This window comes from Phasianus colchicus, chromosome 7 (genome assembly GCF_987193195.1).
Source record: "Phasianus colchicus chromosome 7, bPhaCol1.hap1.1, whole genome shotgun sequence".
NCBI lineage: Eukaryota > Metazoa > Chordata > Aves > Galliformes > Phasianidae > Phasianus > Phasianus colchicus.
Window position 1 is genome coordinate 25,361,821 of NC_143442.1, and position 17,451 is coordinate 25,379,271.

The 17,451-nt window shown below is 37.6% G+C and overlaps 1 protein-coding gene across 3 annotated transcripts in view; it reads right to left on the bottom strand.

Moving 5' to 3' along the window:
- CARF (calcium responsive transcription factor) overlaps positions 1-17,451 on the bottom strand; it is a 26,410-nt gene continuing 8,959 nt past the window's right edge. Inside the window, exons 5-15 of one of the 3 annotated variants that reach the window (XR_016468352.1) lie at positions 16,805-16,889; positions 12,546-12,735; positions 10,060-10,180; positions 9,038-9,181; positions 8,472-8,705; positions 7,900-8,062; positions 6,879-6,954; positions 3,233-3,363; positions 1,866-2,229; positions 371-553; positions 1-78 (exon numbers count right to left, since the gene is read on the bottom strand). Coding sequence is in view for 2 of the 3 variants with exons in the window: in XM_090144191.1 (XP_090000317.1) it covers positions 435-553; positions 1,866-2,229; positions 3,233-3,363; positions 6,879-6,954; positions 7,900-8,062; positions 8,472-8,705; positions 9,038-9,181; positions 10,060-10,180; positions 12,546-12,735; positions 16,805-16,889 (1,627 nt within the window). In the remaining variant the exon portion in view is untranslated. Of the gene's footprint in view, positions 79-370; positions 554-1,865; positions 2,230-2,332; positions 2,435-3,232; positions 3,364-6,878; positions 6,955-7,899; positions 8,063-8,471; positions 8,706-9,037; positions 9,182-10,059; positions 10,181-12,545; positions 12,736-16,804; positions 16,890-17,451 lie in introns of those variants that run through there. The other 2 variants (XM_090144191.1, XM_090144192.1) reach the window with 2 other exon arrangements.

The following is a 17,451-nucleotide window of genomic DNA, read 5'->3' on the forward strand; positions in this document are numbered from 1 at the left end:
ATGAGCTTTGTTGTTGGATTCCAGAGTCTGGGAGCTGGCAGATTCTGTGGACTGCGTAGCGCTGTAACAGTTCATGGTCTCAAGGAGAAAAGCAAATCAAGCATTTTAATCCACATTCTAAAACTAACTGTGGAAGACCTGCAGAAATGCTGACCAAAATGGACCATTTGGATAGCATTCAAATTACTCAAAACATAAAATAGAAGAGAGAGGTGTTGTTTCACCCGGTAAGTGAATAGATTTGGAATTGGCAGTGAGTCACATCAGTTGTAAATCAAAATAGTTGTCTGTCAGAACTATTGTAAAATATGCCCAGTCTGAATGTCACAGTACCATTTAAAAAAAAAAAAAGGCATTATTTTAAGAGTACCTGCCTTTCTTCCCAAGGCATTTAGAGTCCTCTGATTTGAAAAATCCTTAGAGTCTTCACAGATTTAAACAGAGGAAGATCTCTGGCAGTCTCTGGTTTTATCTGGCTCCACAGACAGTGCTTTTTCTCTTGGCTCTTGTTTAACTTGGCTCATACAGATACCAGCCTCTGTAGTATCTTCATCTTAAAACAGAATGAAACAAAATATTAAAGTCCAAATACCACTGATAACACTTCAGCTCCAATGACTGTATGCATTTTAAAAGAAAAAGACATTGTTGCTTACCAAATAAACAATAAAATATGTTGATTTAAAGAATGACCTAAACGTCAGGCATGACTGGCCACTGTTTAGTGACTGCACGTATGTTCTCATCAGGAAATAGCTTATTCTTAAGTTACCACTTTAGATAAGAGAAAGGCTAGAAAATACAAAATAACTTCAACTAAGTGCATGTATACACACAGAGGGAAAAAGCATTTTGAAATAATCACTGACTGAACTGGTGAGCATTTCATCCAAATCATCTGTAACATTACTTTCTCCTCAATACAGATTTGTTTTTGTCCTCCTGATCTTCAGACAAAGAAATCTGACACTGGAATAGCAAAGAGGAGGATTGGTGCATTTTATGAGCAAATCTTCCACCTAACTTAGGAAAGGCACAAATATCCTCACAATTTCCAAATCCAGATGATGATGATAGTTTAAGATCTTGAGCAGAAGTAAAAGGAAATCCCAGATGAACAGCAAGTGCAGTTCCTGCTGTTGTATGATTTAAATTTTGTATTTGGCTAAATTTTTGTATGTAAACTAGTATTTTAAAACGTATATTAAATATTAACTATTATTTGAAAGGCATCTACATCTTGATTGCACAAATGGGCTAAACAACAGAGTGAAGGAGGTATATTTGACAGCCTCTCTTAAATAACCTTTACCCAGAAGTAAAAGTTTCTCAGCAGAACAGTGAAACCCTATTATAACAAGGAAGAAGACAAGCTACAAAAAACTTTGAATACAGCCAAGAGAAGAACTCTTACATTTAACTTTGAGAATACTGCCACAGTGAAATATCCTAGCAGTGATTTAAAAGACCTGAAAAAACATTTATTTCCTAACCAAAGACTCCTAACCAAATTCAGTATTTGTTACTTTACATGCTTACTGCTCCTAACAAAATTGTATATTTGAAAATGAGCGTTTTAGCTAAATGTTGGGATTCGGAGTAAAACAGCACTTAACAGGCTGGTATTTTGTCAGTGAAAGTGATGGCAAGTAGTTCAACTAAGTCTCTATTTTAATAGCAAAAATTACATAAATATATTTTACAGCTGTTGTGGTTTTACAGTAAATATTAATTAGAATCAGCTGAAACAAACCAATACTGGAGCTCCCCTTAATCAGCACATTTATCTACTTTGTTTTAGGACACACAGAATAAAATCCAGTGTACTGTCTATATTTACGTGCATTGGGAAGAGTACAACTTACTAAGTGCAGGCTGGCTTTCCACAATCTGTACTGGAATAGTCTGTACATCTCCCAAGAGAACTTCCTGGATTCCTCCTTCTAGGTTTCTGGAGTCCCCTTCCCTGTCAAGTGCTACCAGATGGCCCATGGTGACAAGATTCTGATCAGTGGCAGAAGTCCCAAAACCAGAGGCAGCAGCACTGTGCTGTGCTAGGCCAGCACCTTTTTGCAGACTGTGCCCCTGGCCAAGTACTGGAGGATGGTTGGTTACTGCACTCTCTATGGAATCCAAGAGACTTGCAGAATTGGAATGGGAATGGTTATTTACAGCTATCAGGGCTGTTGATCCATTTGTGGAGGTAAAGTTTGATTGCATCTGTAATCCCTATGAAAGAGAAAGCAGAAGTACAAATATAATAGCATTTAAAGCAGAAGAGATTTATATTTAATAACACATTTTGCAGTGCTGGAACTGGATAGGTTCTGACCTTCTATACATCATCTCTTTTGAAGAGTCAACTTCAGCATCTGTAGATTATACTTGTTTCAGGAAACATAGCAGACAGTGGTGTCCAGCAGCATCTAGAAAACTACTAAGGACCATAAAAATCTAATTTTGGACAGATATTCAGTTTCAAATCCTTCCTCAATACATGTTTATTCCCATGACGGATGTACACTAAAAGGTAAGTATATTGGTTTAAAGGATAGTGGGGTGAAGCCAAGGTGGCTACTTTCAGAAGGAGAAGCAAACAGCAAGCAGAACAACATTTCACTGCAGGTCATATTTCTATGGAAGAGATTATGACCTTCAGGAGATACAACGGTAGCTTAGGAAAGACAGTTAAGAGTGACAGGTTTGAAGCAAGATGAACTTCAGAAGAAACTCTTTTAGCGTGGTAATCTTAGCCTTGCACTTCACCTTTTCAATCTGGAAGTCTTACATTTCTGATCTGGGAGCAGTTTTAGGATTTTAACAGATTTTCCCTTATAAGGCTGGAGAAAGATTTAAAAGGAATATGACTGACATATTCTTCCTCAACTTTGCAGCATTGTCATCATGAAATGATTGGAAAGTCATTAACTACTAAGGTGATTGATTTGGGGCAGAAAATCACTTCCCACACCTTCTTGGTTTTGCCTTCACAAAGAGACTACAATGCAGAGGGATCTCCTGCACTACAGCTAGATGCCAGTTGTGCAATATAAGAAAGGCCAAAGTAGGACTTGAGAGCTATTTCTAAGTCCATATTCCCTCACAGCCAGTGTTTGAGATCACTAGTTGAGAGGAAACTTGATATTTATAGTTTCCTTCAGTTCTACTTGATAGTTTCCTTCAGTTCTTCCAGCATAGAACACCTGACATTCTCTAAAAAACTTGACCATACCTGAAATTGTGCAAATATCTTGGGCTGAAGTGAAGAAAGAGAAGATAACAGCTGAGCTTTTTCTGATAGCAAGGTCTCCGCACTCTGGTTGGATTCTGCTTTGGTGATGACTGACTCCCCTGGTGAGCTTCCTGCAGTACCACAGACAATAAGTAGACTGTTAGAACTGTTTCCTCCTCGTTTAAAACCTCCCCTGTGAATGGAACAAGCCAAGCCCTTTAAATCTCAATATAGATGTAGTTAAGACATGTATATACATACACGCTCTTCTCTTTTGCAGAAGAGCTTGGATGCTACAAGAAAAAAACATCATAGGAAGATAGCACACCTATTGCAAATGAAAAAGAAGTGATTCTGAACAGCAACATAATTGCTCCCTACTCTGTGTGTTGTATTCCTAGTTCTAAAATAAAAGTTGAAACATTTCTATCAAAACAGCAATCTAATAATGTGACCACCCAGGCACCTTCAGTAAGGGCTCAATAACAGGCAGGCATTAAAAGGTTGGCTTCCAAAATAGAAACACACACAGAAAATCCAGCAAGTCTTCTCATTCATTCCAAAGCATATTTGTAGAATTAGGAAAACTATGCACTATGCACACATCAGGTGTAATTTTAAAGAAAGTCCATTTATCTGATGCCTAGAGATTCCATTGTATTCTTCAAATTCTTACTTAGAGCAAAAATAATCGTCTTTATTTCCTTAAGACTTGGGGAAATCAAGATTTGCAGCAATTTCTGCAAAAACAATTTCAGTAGGATTATTCCATTCCTGTTTGAGATACCCAGGACTTTTTAGCTAAGTTGTATACAGGCACAATTATATTACTGCTCAAATTTCTGTTTTGCAGTTTTACTGCTGTAACTATGAAAGAAGAGATTGCCATGTGCATGTGGATTAATCTATGGAATGGGAAAAAAATGAGAATCAACAATTTCAAAAAGCTCTCTAGAAAAAAATTTAAAAAAAAATCACACAAAGCTTCCATCCATCTAAGCAACTTGAAATATGTTTCTCATTATACATAATGAATTGTAAGCTCAATTTCTTTATCCTAACTGACAATAACATACGGTCTAAGTCTTCTTGAATACAACCACTCCAAAGACTTAGTGTTTTTTAATATTATACAGAGATCCCATATGAATATGTGAATATTCATGTGTAGGAAGTTCTTTTCTGAGACTGTACTCTACACGGATAAGCCTAGGTACAAATCCAATAGATCAAATCCAATTCTACTCAGTCCTTACACTACATGGATATTCAGTATGAATGCCAGAAGTTAAACACATCCGTGGTATTCTACTCCACTTGTCAGCATACTTCACGAGAGATGTAAAAGGAAACAGACTTAAGAATTCTGACAGTGATTTTTACACCTAGTAGTAAAGAGAGAAAAAGCAGTATTCTATGATGAAGATATTCCTCATATGCCTAGAACTCTAGACAGAGGTATGGACTTCTGCACAGACAATGAAACAAACATCTGGGGTTTAATTCTGTTATTGCTTGGTTTCTTTGGTGCTGTACATGAACAAATTTATCCAAGTTGAAATAAAAAACATACACAAACAGTAGTTTGAGAAGCCAGTGCTGTTTTCCCTTGCTACATTTTAATATTCTTGAGCAAGTACTGATTTCTTCAAAGTGGGCTTCTTTTTTCGTGTAGACTTTTATTATAATTGTGTTTACAGTGTGTATGGACTCATCCTCACATAAATTTAATTGGAAACAAAATACTCTGGAATTAGATTATCTGCTTATATTCACTGAACTGGTGCACACGTGCAGAAAACCAAACACATCCAACACTGTAACCTCCTCTGAAGTCAGCACCTGTCTGAATGGATGTTTACATAGTTTTTCAAGGCAAGTTAGTCTATCAGATATCTGTGAAAGATGAACTTTCATCAGCATTCAGATAGTTTGTATCAAAAAATTAGCCCTGCTCAGCTCTGTCACAGCTGTTGGAACCACCATTTTGTCTCTCCATAAAAGCACAGTAATGCAAATATTAACACAGGTGTGCAAGCTTAAACACAGTAAGTCTGTTTATATTGCAAATTGCAAACTCCTTTTCTAAAAAACAAGACTTCCTTAAAAAAACAAAACATTATTCAAATTGAGCCTAAAAATTTACCTTTTGTACTCTGACAGTTGTCAACACTGAAGTTCTTGCCTTAAGAGCTGTAAGTGTACAGGACACTTTTCTGTTCAATTTTTGCAGCAAAGACTATAATAAGAGTTCAGAAACAAAACAGAAGCCCAACTTTAGCCTTATTACTAATTACTAATGCACTGGTGTACACAATATTGCTCAAGAGAGAAATTGCCAGTGAGCTAGACTTCGAGGGGGTTTAAAAAAATATAGATCAGGGAGTGACAAGGCCAAAGAGGAAAGAAGTCCAAACGCGTCTAGATTTCTTCAGGCAAGAACCACAGAGGAGGGTAAGTTCTGACTTAAACAGATCTTTAATTATGACAATTGTGACAGTGCACCTTTGATTCCCATAGAACTCTCTACAAGCTGTCTGGAAAAGTACTAAACACCACATTCCAGATAAATGAGAAAATGAGCCAGCAGTGCTACTGAGATTAATAACATTAAGATAATGCTGCAAGTTTCTTAATGGAATGTGTGGAGATAATTAGGTTCATCCACCTTGCTATAGTCACGTCCCTGCTAAAGCCATCAACTTCTCTAATGAGTCTCTTAACATATCTTTGTTAAACAACAGATGGGAAAAGCATCCACAAACATCCAGGGAAGTTCTTTCATGCCACACTGGGCAAAATATCCTTGAAATAGAAATATACTTGAAATCTAGGCAAAAAGGAGAGAATAATGTCATTTTAAATTTAATATCAGACACCATGATCCAGTGGAGCACTTCAACCTATGTGCAATCCTAACTATGTGGGTGGCATTTAGATTTATTCACAAACACCTTTATTTGTTTTAGTAAATGTTTTGAAGTGAGAGTAGCACTTGCTAGAAAGAAAGCATAGTGTACTTAGCTGCAAAAAAACCTAAAATACATGGATAAAATAAATTTCAATATAAATCTATACAGTTTTTGCAGTGAAGTGAGAGGAAGTCTTGTTATCTGGCTGAACAATTGCTTGAAAGAGATGCTGTTTTGACTTCACACATTAATATAATCATTAACAATGAATTCCTGAGAAGCAGGACTCCCAACATGCACGAGTCCCCTTTAGCAAGGTACTGTCAGCATGTGCCAAGCACAGACCAACAAGGAACTCAAGTACCCAGTTGGTCCCAGCTGTGTGCCCTGATTGATATGAATGTCATTTTCTCTAATAACAGGTGTTATCAGCACCTCCATCCAAGGCAAACCGCACTTTGAAAATAATCATCCCACAAAAAACTTCAGTTGCTTGAGGATGCAAAGTAAAAGACAAATTTAAAGCTTTTATAATTCTGTCAACTACATTAAGATTACACATTTTTTTCTGTTTGTGCAGTCGGTACAAAAAAAAAAACAACCAACACAACATGCCCTTTCCTGCCTCAAAAGAGAAATAGTTCTAAAATAATTCTTGTTAATTTAGTTGAGTGACAAAAACACAACAGGACAGAAACTGAATTTCTGGAGATAAGTTACTAATACAGTCCTACCATTGGAAGGTGGTGAGGCAAACGTAACAGTCACTGTTTCTGTGAGAACATTCCCACCATCTGTGGTCCACTGTAGCTGAAAATAAGATCACAGTTGTCAGTAAGAGTTAAAGTTTTTCTATTGCAGAAACACAGGCTCAATTCAGAACATGCAAGAAAATAGTGTATGAAACTATGCCTTTTTTTTTTTTTTAAGTAACTGCATTTTCGAAGTTCTTGGTTTAAAATAAAATTAAAGATACTGCAAACTATTTTTAAACATGCACTGCAAACTATTTTTAAACATGCACTATACCAAGAAGGCTATAGTAATCTTACAAAAACTTGAAGACTCTGAACTAAACAACAACAACAAAAAAAAACAGCCAAACCACAATTTGGCCAACAAACATCGCCCACTCACCTTAGCCCAGCGTAGTTTAGGGAGAGTGGAAAAACCCCAAAGACACAGCATTACTTAACACTATAATTTAGCAAAGCTGATTTTAAACCTAATGACTGGAAAAACTAGGATCACTGTACATTTCTTAGCACTTAATAGGTGGAAGAAATTTAAGGAACAACATGTAAGAGTTACTCAACACTCTGAAGTATCTATTCAGACTTACTTAACTTGCTAGAAGGTTCACTCACAGAATTGTACAAGTGCTAATTTAGGCTGCACCTGAGGCAGATTTCATTCAGACTTTTCAGACTTGAAAAAGTAGAAGTAACTTTTACAGCAACCAGATAAAACCATTAGCAGCTTTCTGATGCATGCCTTCATCAGAAGTTCATGCAGTCATCATGTGAGTGCTGCATGTGTCACTTAACTAATAGCCATTTAATGCTGATGAGATAAATACTGAATATGGCCAAAAGGTTTTATTCACTTTTAATTCAGTTTTGATCAGCAAGAGATTCCACTGAAAATACTGGTGCTGAAAACAGGATGTCAGAGAATTCTGAAATGCAACTAAAAGTTAAAAGACTTGCAGTATTAAACTCCAAAAATTGAAAAGAAACACCAGGGCCAACATACCGTTGCTGGAATGCTTTCTGAGTTATATACCACATCACCATTTCTCAGGGACTTCTGCACTTCATGAATGTGGTTCTTGATGTCGTTCACAGTGGGAAAGAAGGATAGGTTATGTCTCTCTGGCACCTCATCAGGTTTGAATAATTCTCTTTCCACATACTTTCTGTCATGTTAAAGAACAAAAATATTAAAATAAAAATATGCATATTTTAGATCCATTGTGCTATTTACTTGTTACAATTGCTGCTACCATCTCCCTCTCCAGCTTGCAATGACAATATAAGAGCAAGATAAAAGATATTTGGATCCAGTTTTCTATGCATCTGCTCTGGTGTTGGAATTAAAAAATATCCATCTGCTCAACAAACTTTAAAGATGACAGCAGCTCTTAACAGCAGTCTACAATAAAATGGAAAGAGAAGACAAAATCCCTAAAAAAGAAAGAGATTCTAATAACATGTTGGAAATACATTCAGTTATGCATCAGTAACGCCGTTTACTTACAAATCAAATTAATCAAATTCAAAACCACACACAGCACAGACTAAGAACACTGACAGACAGCTCCGTACCTCAGTTGCTTCCTCACTGCATAGACTTGCTCTATCCCTTGAGACACCAGTTCTCGGATCTTGTCTGCCACTTGAGGATGAAGGCGGGAAGGCAGAGTACAGTTCTCATCTCTAACAACGTCCTCCTCCTCCTCAGGAAAAGCAGCAGAAAAATGGGAGGGTGAAGAAGGGAGGCAGGAAGTTTCCATTTCGTGATATTGGTGGGCTTGCTGAGTGGGTAACTGCACATACCACCTGGCAAGGAGGAAAGTTTCTATAATTTTCAAGCAAAGGCAGCAAAATAAATCTTTTGAGGATAAAGCCTGACAATTACAAATGAAACAGTTAGAGTGACCTCCTGAGCTGAAAGATTCAGTTCTTCTGAGCTTAGGGTCCTCTCACACCCTATGATTCAAGATAACCCATTTACTAAAAAAAATAATCCAGAGCCATGAGTCTTATTAACAAACAATCCCACAATGTCAATAAGACTAAATAAAGCAATCAAGGACATAAAGAAAATCAAGCAAAATATTGGTGTTTTTGAATCATTTCTCAATATAAAGAAAAAAAAGTGCAAAATTCACCTGACGATACCACCAGCCTCTATCAAGTTCTTTTTCAGCATGTTGAATGCTTTTTCCTGCTCCATTCTTATGATTTTCTTGTCAATTTTAGGGTCAGTAGGAACTCTGTACTCCGGAAACTTCTGAACTTTTTTAATATAGATCCTTCCATGGGGAGAATAAGAGGAAACAGAAGAAAGAAGTCTCCTTCAATGCGAAGGCAAAATTCCCACTTGCTTCATATCACATACTATCACGGCAAAAAATAAAAATAAAAATCAAGCAGCGTTTCAAGGGGTGAGGACCTTCTAAGAGAACTGAAGATCTTTTAACAGCGAAAAAGATGCAGGTGAGTACTTATACACATATGCCTGATCCAGTATGGAAGTCACTTAGCCAGAGTTATGCACCTCAGCAAAAATTTTCTTTCCCTCAGTAGAGTAAAAGCACAACACCATTTCTGGACATGTTGGAGTTGCCTCCATGCCCAAAACGTGAGCTGAACATATATCTAACTGCACCCATCCAGATAAGCACACCCTAACATCTATAAGGAGGGAATAAGTGTGGCACTGAAACCCAAAAGAGTGTTCAAGGATACAAAAAGAATAGAAAACACTGGAGTTGAATAAAAAGGAAGTCCCCATTGAACAGGAAGAACTGTAACTTCTTCTATAAATAGAAGATCTGCTAAATTCAGATGATTTACTGATACAATTGCAGTTAAAAGCTTGAAGGAAAAACAAGACAACATTGTCTTAGGATCAAATATGGTCACTAAAGGACACCACCATATGATGTCCTCATTATTTTCCAGTGATTCCTCTTGTAGTTCATGTACTGATGTTTTGGTACTTTGCACATCAGCAACCTGTCAAGTCTCAGCCCCACACAGTATTTCCTCCTTCCCTCAAACTATCAAGGGCACCAAGCTAGAAACCACACTGCATGATATCAGCTACTACCTCCAAACTGCATGCTGTCAAGGCTCACAAGAAGCATGTTTTCTTAGAATGGCAAGTAACTTTATAGCCAGTCCTTACCTTGCTGGACAAGTGGCTTTGTACAGATAGCCAGAAGTGCTTTCCTGCTCACCAGCTTTTTTAGACTGGAACCCTTTTCTCCTTGGCCCATACTGGCACTCCATTACAATGGCTCTGCTTCCTGGAAACAGAAAATAATTCACTCTATTCAAGCAACCACAGAAGTCATTATAGTAAAACATTAAATACAGAAAAGACAAAAACTCTGAAAAAGTTATTTCTGTTTAACATCAGACTGTTTAGACAACAGAACGCTCAAATGTAGCAAGTGTTCAAATACACTGCAAATGCTTCTTTCACGGCACATGAGGAATGTGGAGCATTTTGAAAGCATTTCCTAAAGAGGTTACACTTCACAATGCTCTCGAAAACACATAGGGGCAAAAGATGAGGTTCTGACTTGATCAAGTATTTTACAATATGAGAACCCTTACTAGTTACCAAAGGAGAACAGTGTTCATAATAAACACAAATAAGAGACAGAATCTCCAAAGTAACCAAGAAAAACCTCACAGCTAAAAGCAAAGGTCTTTAATCAGTACATCGGACCATACAGCCCTAAAAATTCTTACTTGCAAATCTGACCTACCTTATCAGTTAAATAACACTGCCTCAGTGTGGCATACTCTCATGAATACAGACAGGCTTAAACAAAGATTGCTTCACTCTAACCTCATTCCAATACACGGCTTATTCCATTCATGCTACTTACAGAAGTGTTAATAAGCATAACAAGGTGTTCATGGTCAAGTATAGAACTTGCACCTCTCCCATATCACATTATCTATTACATATAATTTACATATTCCAGTACACAGGCAGGGAGCTGCCTATACAGCAAATGATATAACCAAAACCTTTTTAAGGTATCACTACAGCAACATGAGGTGTTTCCACTGGACACTCAATGATTTACTGCCTGAGAGTGTAATCTTAATTAAAAACATATACACATCAGTGCATATAAAGAGAAGGGAAATTTAAAAGAGGCAACTGCGTATAATAAACAGATATCCTACCTTTAAAGAAAAAAAACAAAACAAAACAACAATTTCCTAAGATTGAAAAGATTTCAAGACCTTTATACTAGTTCTTACTAATGTGCATCTCAAAATCTACTGATTTTTTTTTTTATTTTTTATTTTTTACAAAGGTATCAGCTATCTACAATTCCTAAGATGACTATGAATCAAGATTTTGATGATTAGTTCATGTTTTACAATATATAGGGAACAATCCAGCCTTTCCCCTTCTACTTCATTTCCCCACAACATAAGCAGAATCACAGTGGGGAAGGCATTACAAACCAATTCCACTTAGGCAGAAATGAGGAAATACCTTGAGAGCAAGACTTTTCTCTTGCGCTATTGAGAATTTAGTTATCTGGGATTTAACAGCAGTTCAGTAAACCATATTTCCAGCCTCTGCTCTATAGAACTAAAAGGTTTTTAATGAACATTCTTCGTAGACGGTTTAAATTCTATACGTAAATGCATTGGAAAGACAACACATTATGCATAACACACTACATATACATAGTGCTTGTACAGGAGTCTAAATAAAGTTAAAAATGTTACAACTTAAACATCAGTCTCTACTAGTCTGCAGCACGTAAAGGAAGAAATAGCCTATGTGCTTTTGTTCTAAATATCTCACCACGGGGTGAGATATTTATGCATTTATTAATCAGATCTTACAGAAAATTAAATATGTCTCAAATGCATTTAGAGAGGGTGCTGATAAAAGTACAGATTGTTTTGGTTTTGTTTTCAGCTTTCTTATACCTAACAATTTTTGGCTGAAGCTATCAAGTTGGGGGGAATGTTTCACTTCCTCATTTACTTTTGGAAAAAAAAAGCATATAACCTACGCTCCACACATTCACATGTGACAATTAAAGCATATTAAATTTAATTTGAATGAACTTAATTTCACATATGCATTGCGTGAGTTAAGTATGTATTTACCAATCTGTAAAGCCTACACAGTCATTAAAAAAAACTGTCTGCTGACAAATGTTGATGCTCTTTTTTAACTTATTTTTTATTTCTGTTTTAAAGAGGGGTGTTTAAATACCATGTTGGATGCCATGGAACAGACTCTTCCAAGGATCTCCAAGTTAGGCAAGAATACTGGAACAAGCTCTCACCCTCATGAGAAACTCCAAGTCTCGGCAGAGCAGATGGAACTTCCATCTAAAGAGCTCATTCACAAGAACCGCCATCAAATGGTACTGAAGTAATTTATTTCTAAACAACAAGGAGAAAGAAACACTCACAACAAAACTTGTGTTTCAGAAAAACAAGCTCCTTCACACTGTGGCATACAGGTACCCAAGCTGCTTTTTTGTTGGTTGGTTTCTGTTTTGTTCATGCCTTGAGCTTACTGACACTAAGGAACAACACAAGGATCCTTCTTCATGGCCAGCTGGCAACGGACGTTGAGATTTTTTCAAAGTAGTTATTAAAACAAAAGAAGTTAGTTACCTGCATTGACAAAGGGGATCCCATCATATGGGACATACTGAGATTTCCACATCAACCGTGTGGCGGGTTTGGCCGGGCTTGGAGACTGGCGCGTCCCCCACACACTTTGTGTTTGCTGCTTGTGTAGCGTTAGAACACTCTCTAATTCTGTCTCGCTCACACAATAGCCGCGGTATGAGTCCCCAATTTTCTGCATGGAAAGGAGGTGAAATAATAGGGTTATTCACCCAGCTGACTGCTCTGCATTACCCAAGAAAGCAAAAGCAGTCAGGGACTCCGCACGTGAGGACACAGGCTCAGGTTTTTGGTGTTTTGTACATTTTCCCCCACACTAGTACCCTCACAAGCACAGTTACCATAGTACCTAGCACCTCGTACCAGAGCAGTCTCCACTGGCATCAGACCCTAAGCACACAAAAACCCCAGGAAAGATTAGAGTTACTGACAACACTAATTTACAGAGGACAACTTCTATCTGCAGTCACCTCCCCAACAAATTCAACTTAGGTGAATATTTTCACATGATGCCACAGAGGATCTCTGAAGTGCTAAAAACTGTAATGTAAATGTATCTGCTAAAAAGTATCTGCTTCAGTGGACACACAGAGCTCTGAGTTGGAGCAGAATACACCTCCATTGCAGCTTGTAACACCAGCAACTGCCTCACCCACTCACTCAATTCTCTGAATTGAACATCTCATATAATCCCTTCCAAAGCTTCAAGGCACTCTCAATTCTCAAAGTCATATACAAACACAAGACGTGCCACTGGATAACAGCTATGGTTCCAGTGACCTCTTCTAAGCAGTGGGCAACTCCAGAAAAATTGCATCTAGATTTAACTCCATGGAAGGCCAAAAAAAACCAGTGACAAACGATGCATTGACTTTGCAGCACCTCCTTTAACAGCTGTTCAGCCACTCAGAGCCATCCATCTCATTTGGTTCAGTGCTGGCACACCAGGGCCACCCAGCAAGCACTGACAGCACCGGGGTAGCAGCAAGCTTTCCATCTGAACCCAGAACATAATTCTCACTTTGATTCACCTGCAGCACAGGATCAGGACACCAAGCAGCTGACAATAACCCAGAGCAGTCTGCCAGCTTACAGCATAACTGTGGGGCAAACCGATGGTGAATGAATACTAGCACCTGATGGATCCCTTTTGCCACTTTCAAAAATACAGCAGACAGGTGTTTCAATACATAAAACAAAAGCAACAGCAGTATCTCTCTAAGATTATTATCTCAAAAAAATACCAGTGACTGCATAAAACTACCTCCTGAGAAAAAAGTGCCTGTGGTTAACTGAGTCAACAAAGAGCAAACAAACTCCTTCCAAATGAAGCGGGGCAGCACTGCTGCTGGCACAAGCCCAGTAGGATAAGGGTATGCACATGCTGGTGGCAAGAGCTGGTCTGTGGTACCTGCTGCTCACATAGCTGCATGCACACCATTCTGGTACGTAAAACAATCTGCATATGCTGCATTCACACAGCTGCAGAGAGGAAGAAACACTAGTAATTGCTTAGTCAGAGATTATACGTAACATAAATGGACAGAAATAATTTGAAAGATACAGCAGTATCTTTACAGAGACCTAGGATTTATCCCCTTTCACAGGAGGAATTGCAAATATTGAATAATCAGCAATTATCTTACCATGCCTTCCTTATCTGGTCACTCTAAACAGGTCTTTGACTATTCTTGAGAGATGAGAGAAAATGTATAGAACTTACGCAGAAATTACAAGTTAGGGCCCCATCTCCTGTTCTAGCTTCGCTTCTGCACAAAATAGAACATCTTCCCAAAACATGCATGGCAGTGAAAGAAAATCACATAGCACATAGGCTCCCCACTTCCTAGGAGCTTCCCAAGCAGCAAGTAATGGACACGAGACCATCTGTTCCAAACAAATTTAGCTTTGCATCATTGATTAATTAATGTACTTTTAATTATACCTTATTTCAGTATGCTGACACATGCTGGAAATGCATTCTGATCAGACCACTGAAAACTTTAATTACATTTTTTTCTATAGCCTTTTTTTAAAAAAATCTACTTTTTGTTAACAAAGTAATAACCTCTCTTTAACCCTTTAACTCCATCCAAGGTTCAAGAGAAAAAAAAAAAAAGAATTCCTTTTCTCTTCCCTGACCTCAACTCAGCTAGAGTACATACACTGAAGTACATACATTAAGACCGCAGTTTCTCTCAACTGAAGTAGCAGCAGCAGGATGCCAGAAGCATTACACTGCCTAGGCACTGCAAGTGTAAACTGAGCATTGCAAAGCAGCCAGGAAACCAGCCTGAAGCACAGAACATAGTGCCAGTTTTGGACAGTTGCAGCTTTTACTGTTCTCTGTTTGCCTGCACCTGCAGTACTGACCGTGCTTCAGAGCCTGTCCTGGCAACACCCTGGGATACATTACGGGCAGTATGTAACTGGGCTATGACATGGCCTCACTTGCTGATACCTTCTATAAAATTCACACGCTTTAAGCTTGTTTCTATCCTGAAAATTGACTAAGAAAGTGCAATTGTGAGTTAACGCAATGCTCTGCACCAAGAATGACTGGACTAAAGGTACAGCATTCTCTCCACCAGATCCCCAGATTGTACTTGGACCCTCCTATCCTGTTGTATACTTCTATCCCGTTATTCGTAATAATGGGTTCTGCAAAACACCAACACAGCAAACACAAATGGCACCTCAAAACCCCGCTGACTCTGTGCCCATAAAAACACATGTGCATCTGAGCAGCTCCCACTGGATTTACAAGGACTGTGTAACAGACTTAAACTCAGCAAAGCAGCTCTGCTGGGCACATGTAAGGAGGAAGAGAATTTGGATTACTCCTCCACGGCCTGAATTCTGCTGGGAGAACAGTGATAAGTTATTTTCTTACTTTTTTAAGGGAACAGAGTGGATTAATGCATACAGCCAGTATTTCAGCAGAAAAAGATGCTTACATTCTCAGAACAGACAAGCAGACATTCAACCAGACACTATTTCACCTTTTTCTTTAAAATAAGAACTCTTACACTACTGTGGCTGCTGCGAACTTTAAATACAACAGATGAAGTTTCTTATAAGACTCAGATAGATACAGCAGACTGTAATACAAGTCCTCCCATAAAATGAAACCAGCAATAAATGACTCAAATAAGCTACAAGTATGTCAAAATGGGAAAACATGCATCAGAGTAACAACAATTATACATCTTACTGGAGTTCAACAACTAACCAGCCACCTAGAGTGGCTCCACCATGGAAGAACTAATAGTACTAATTTTCTGACCTCTGAATGTCTAAGTAGACATATTGGACAATATCATTTGTATGAAATAAAAGACAGAACAAAAGAAGGGATATTTACACATTCAGTTAAAAATCATAAGGATAAGGAAATAAACTGCATTTCTAAGTCCCTCACAGCTGCAATTTCTAGTAATCAGTAGCCTAAACAACAGGAAAAAACTTTAATCTGAAGAAGTGAATAAGATAGCATGATTTTTCCTTCAAAAAAGTATGAAGAGAAAGTAAAATTAATATTCATCAGGAAAAGTATAGTAGCAGGAAACTGAGGCAGGTGATCTCAAGAATTTTCCCATCCTGTCTTTCCTTTTAAATGGTTTGTGATGCATTCTAGAGTTATCATCCCAGCCATCCATATAGAGATGTTTCTATATATCTAACAATGTGCAAATAGAGAGCTCTGTTTAAGTCAAATGCCATGACAGGGAATAAAGACAGACTTTCAGTTACACCATGTATGCAAACTCTCTATTTAGTGTGGTGAATTATCCATACAATTTACAGGAGGAAAAGACCATTTTATGGTTTCTTAGTGTGCAGTTAGAAAAAGAAGTATAAACCTTTCCCAAATACAAAGTTCACAAAGTTTAATGAGGAGCAGTTTGCTCAGCAGAAGACAACAGTTATTTTCTGTATCATGAATGAACTTGATAACATTGTACATGCAAAAAGGGATCAGTGGCTTTTCCCAGCACTGTATGGCCCTGAGAGATTTCAGAAGCACAACTTATGCTTCAGGAGCTGTTGACAGTTGGACATTCCCAGAAAGAAAGGAATTCTATAACATTTTACACATGAAATGTGCTACTAGTAGCACTAGTACTGGTCAACCTCGTAACACCCAAAAGCTTGAACACCATTTCTATAACCATAAACACTACTTTTGTCATGAAATAGGATTTTGATGCAGAAGACATTGAGTCAGAATTCTTGCAGCTCACCTCACAGTTCCAGAGGCGACGTGCCCATGCAGGTGCATTTGTTGGCAAGGGCTGGAGAGGGATGGGAAAAGAGTCTTCTAATATCCTGGAGAACAAAAAATAAAAATGCAATAACAGTACATAGACACTCAAAGTGATTTTTTAGTCTAAACTACTGCTATCACATAAATCAGTGCATTACATAACTTCTTACAGCATATGACCAAACTATAGATATTACATCAACTTGTCTTGAAAACCTCGGATTCATTTTCTCCATATTCTTTTTGACTATTAAAATAATTAATCTTTTTTTTTTTATAATTAAATAACCATCTTCTTCGTTCAACAAGTCTCTGAGCATTCAGTATTCTCATAATACTGAATGATAATAGCCAAAATATTGTAAAATACTCTGGACTAAGTATCTTGAAAACTTTCTTATGTAGACTGATGGTAGAATTAGAATGATTAAACAGATATTCAATGCATGTTAAATACTGCATGTTAGTATACCTTAAATCTCAAAAAAAAAAAACAAAACCCAAAACAACAACAACAACAAAAACAAAACACAGCTGCAATAACTATTTGAAGTCAGTATCTACTTCCTTTACTCCCTAAATTCTGGAATGGAAACAATGCATACTTGCAGCAGCTTAAGACAT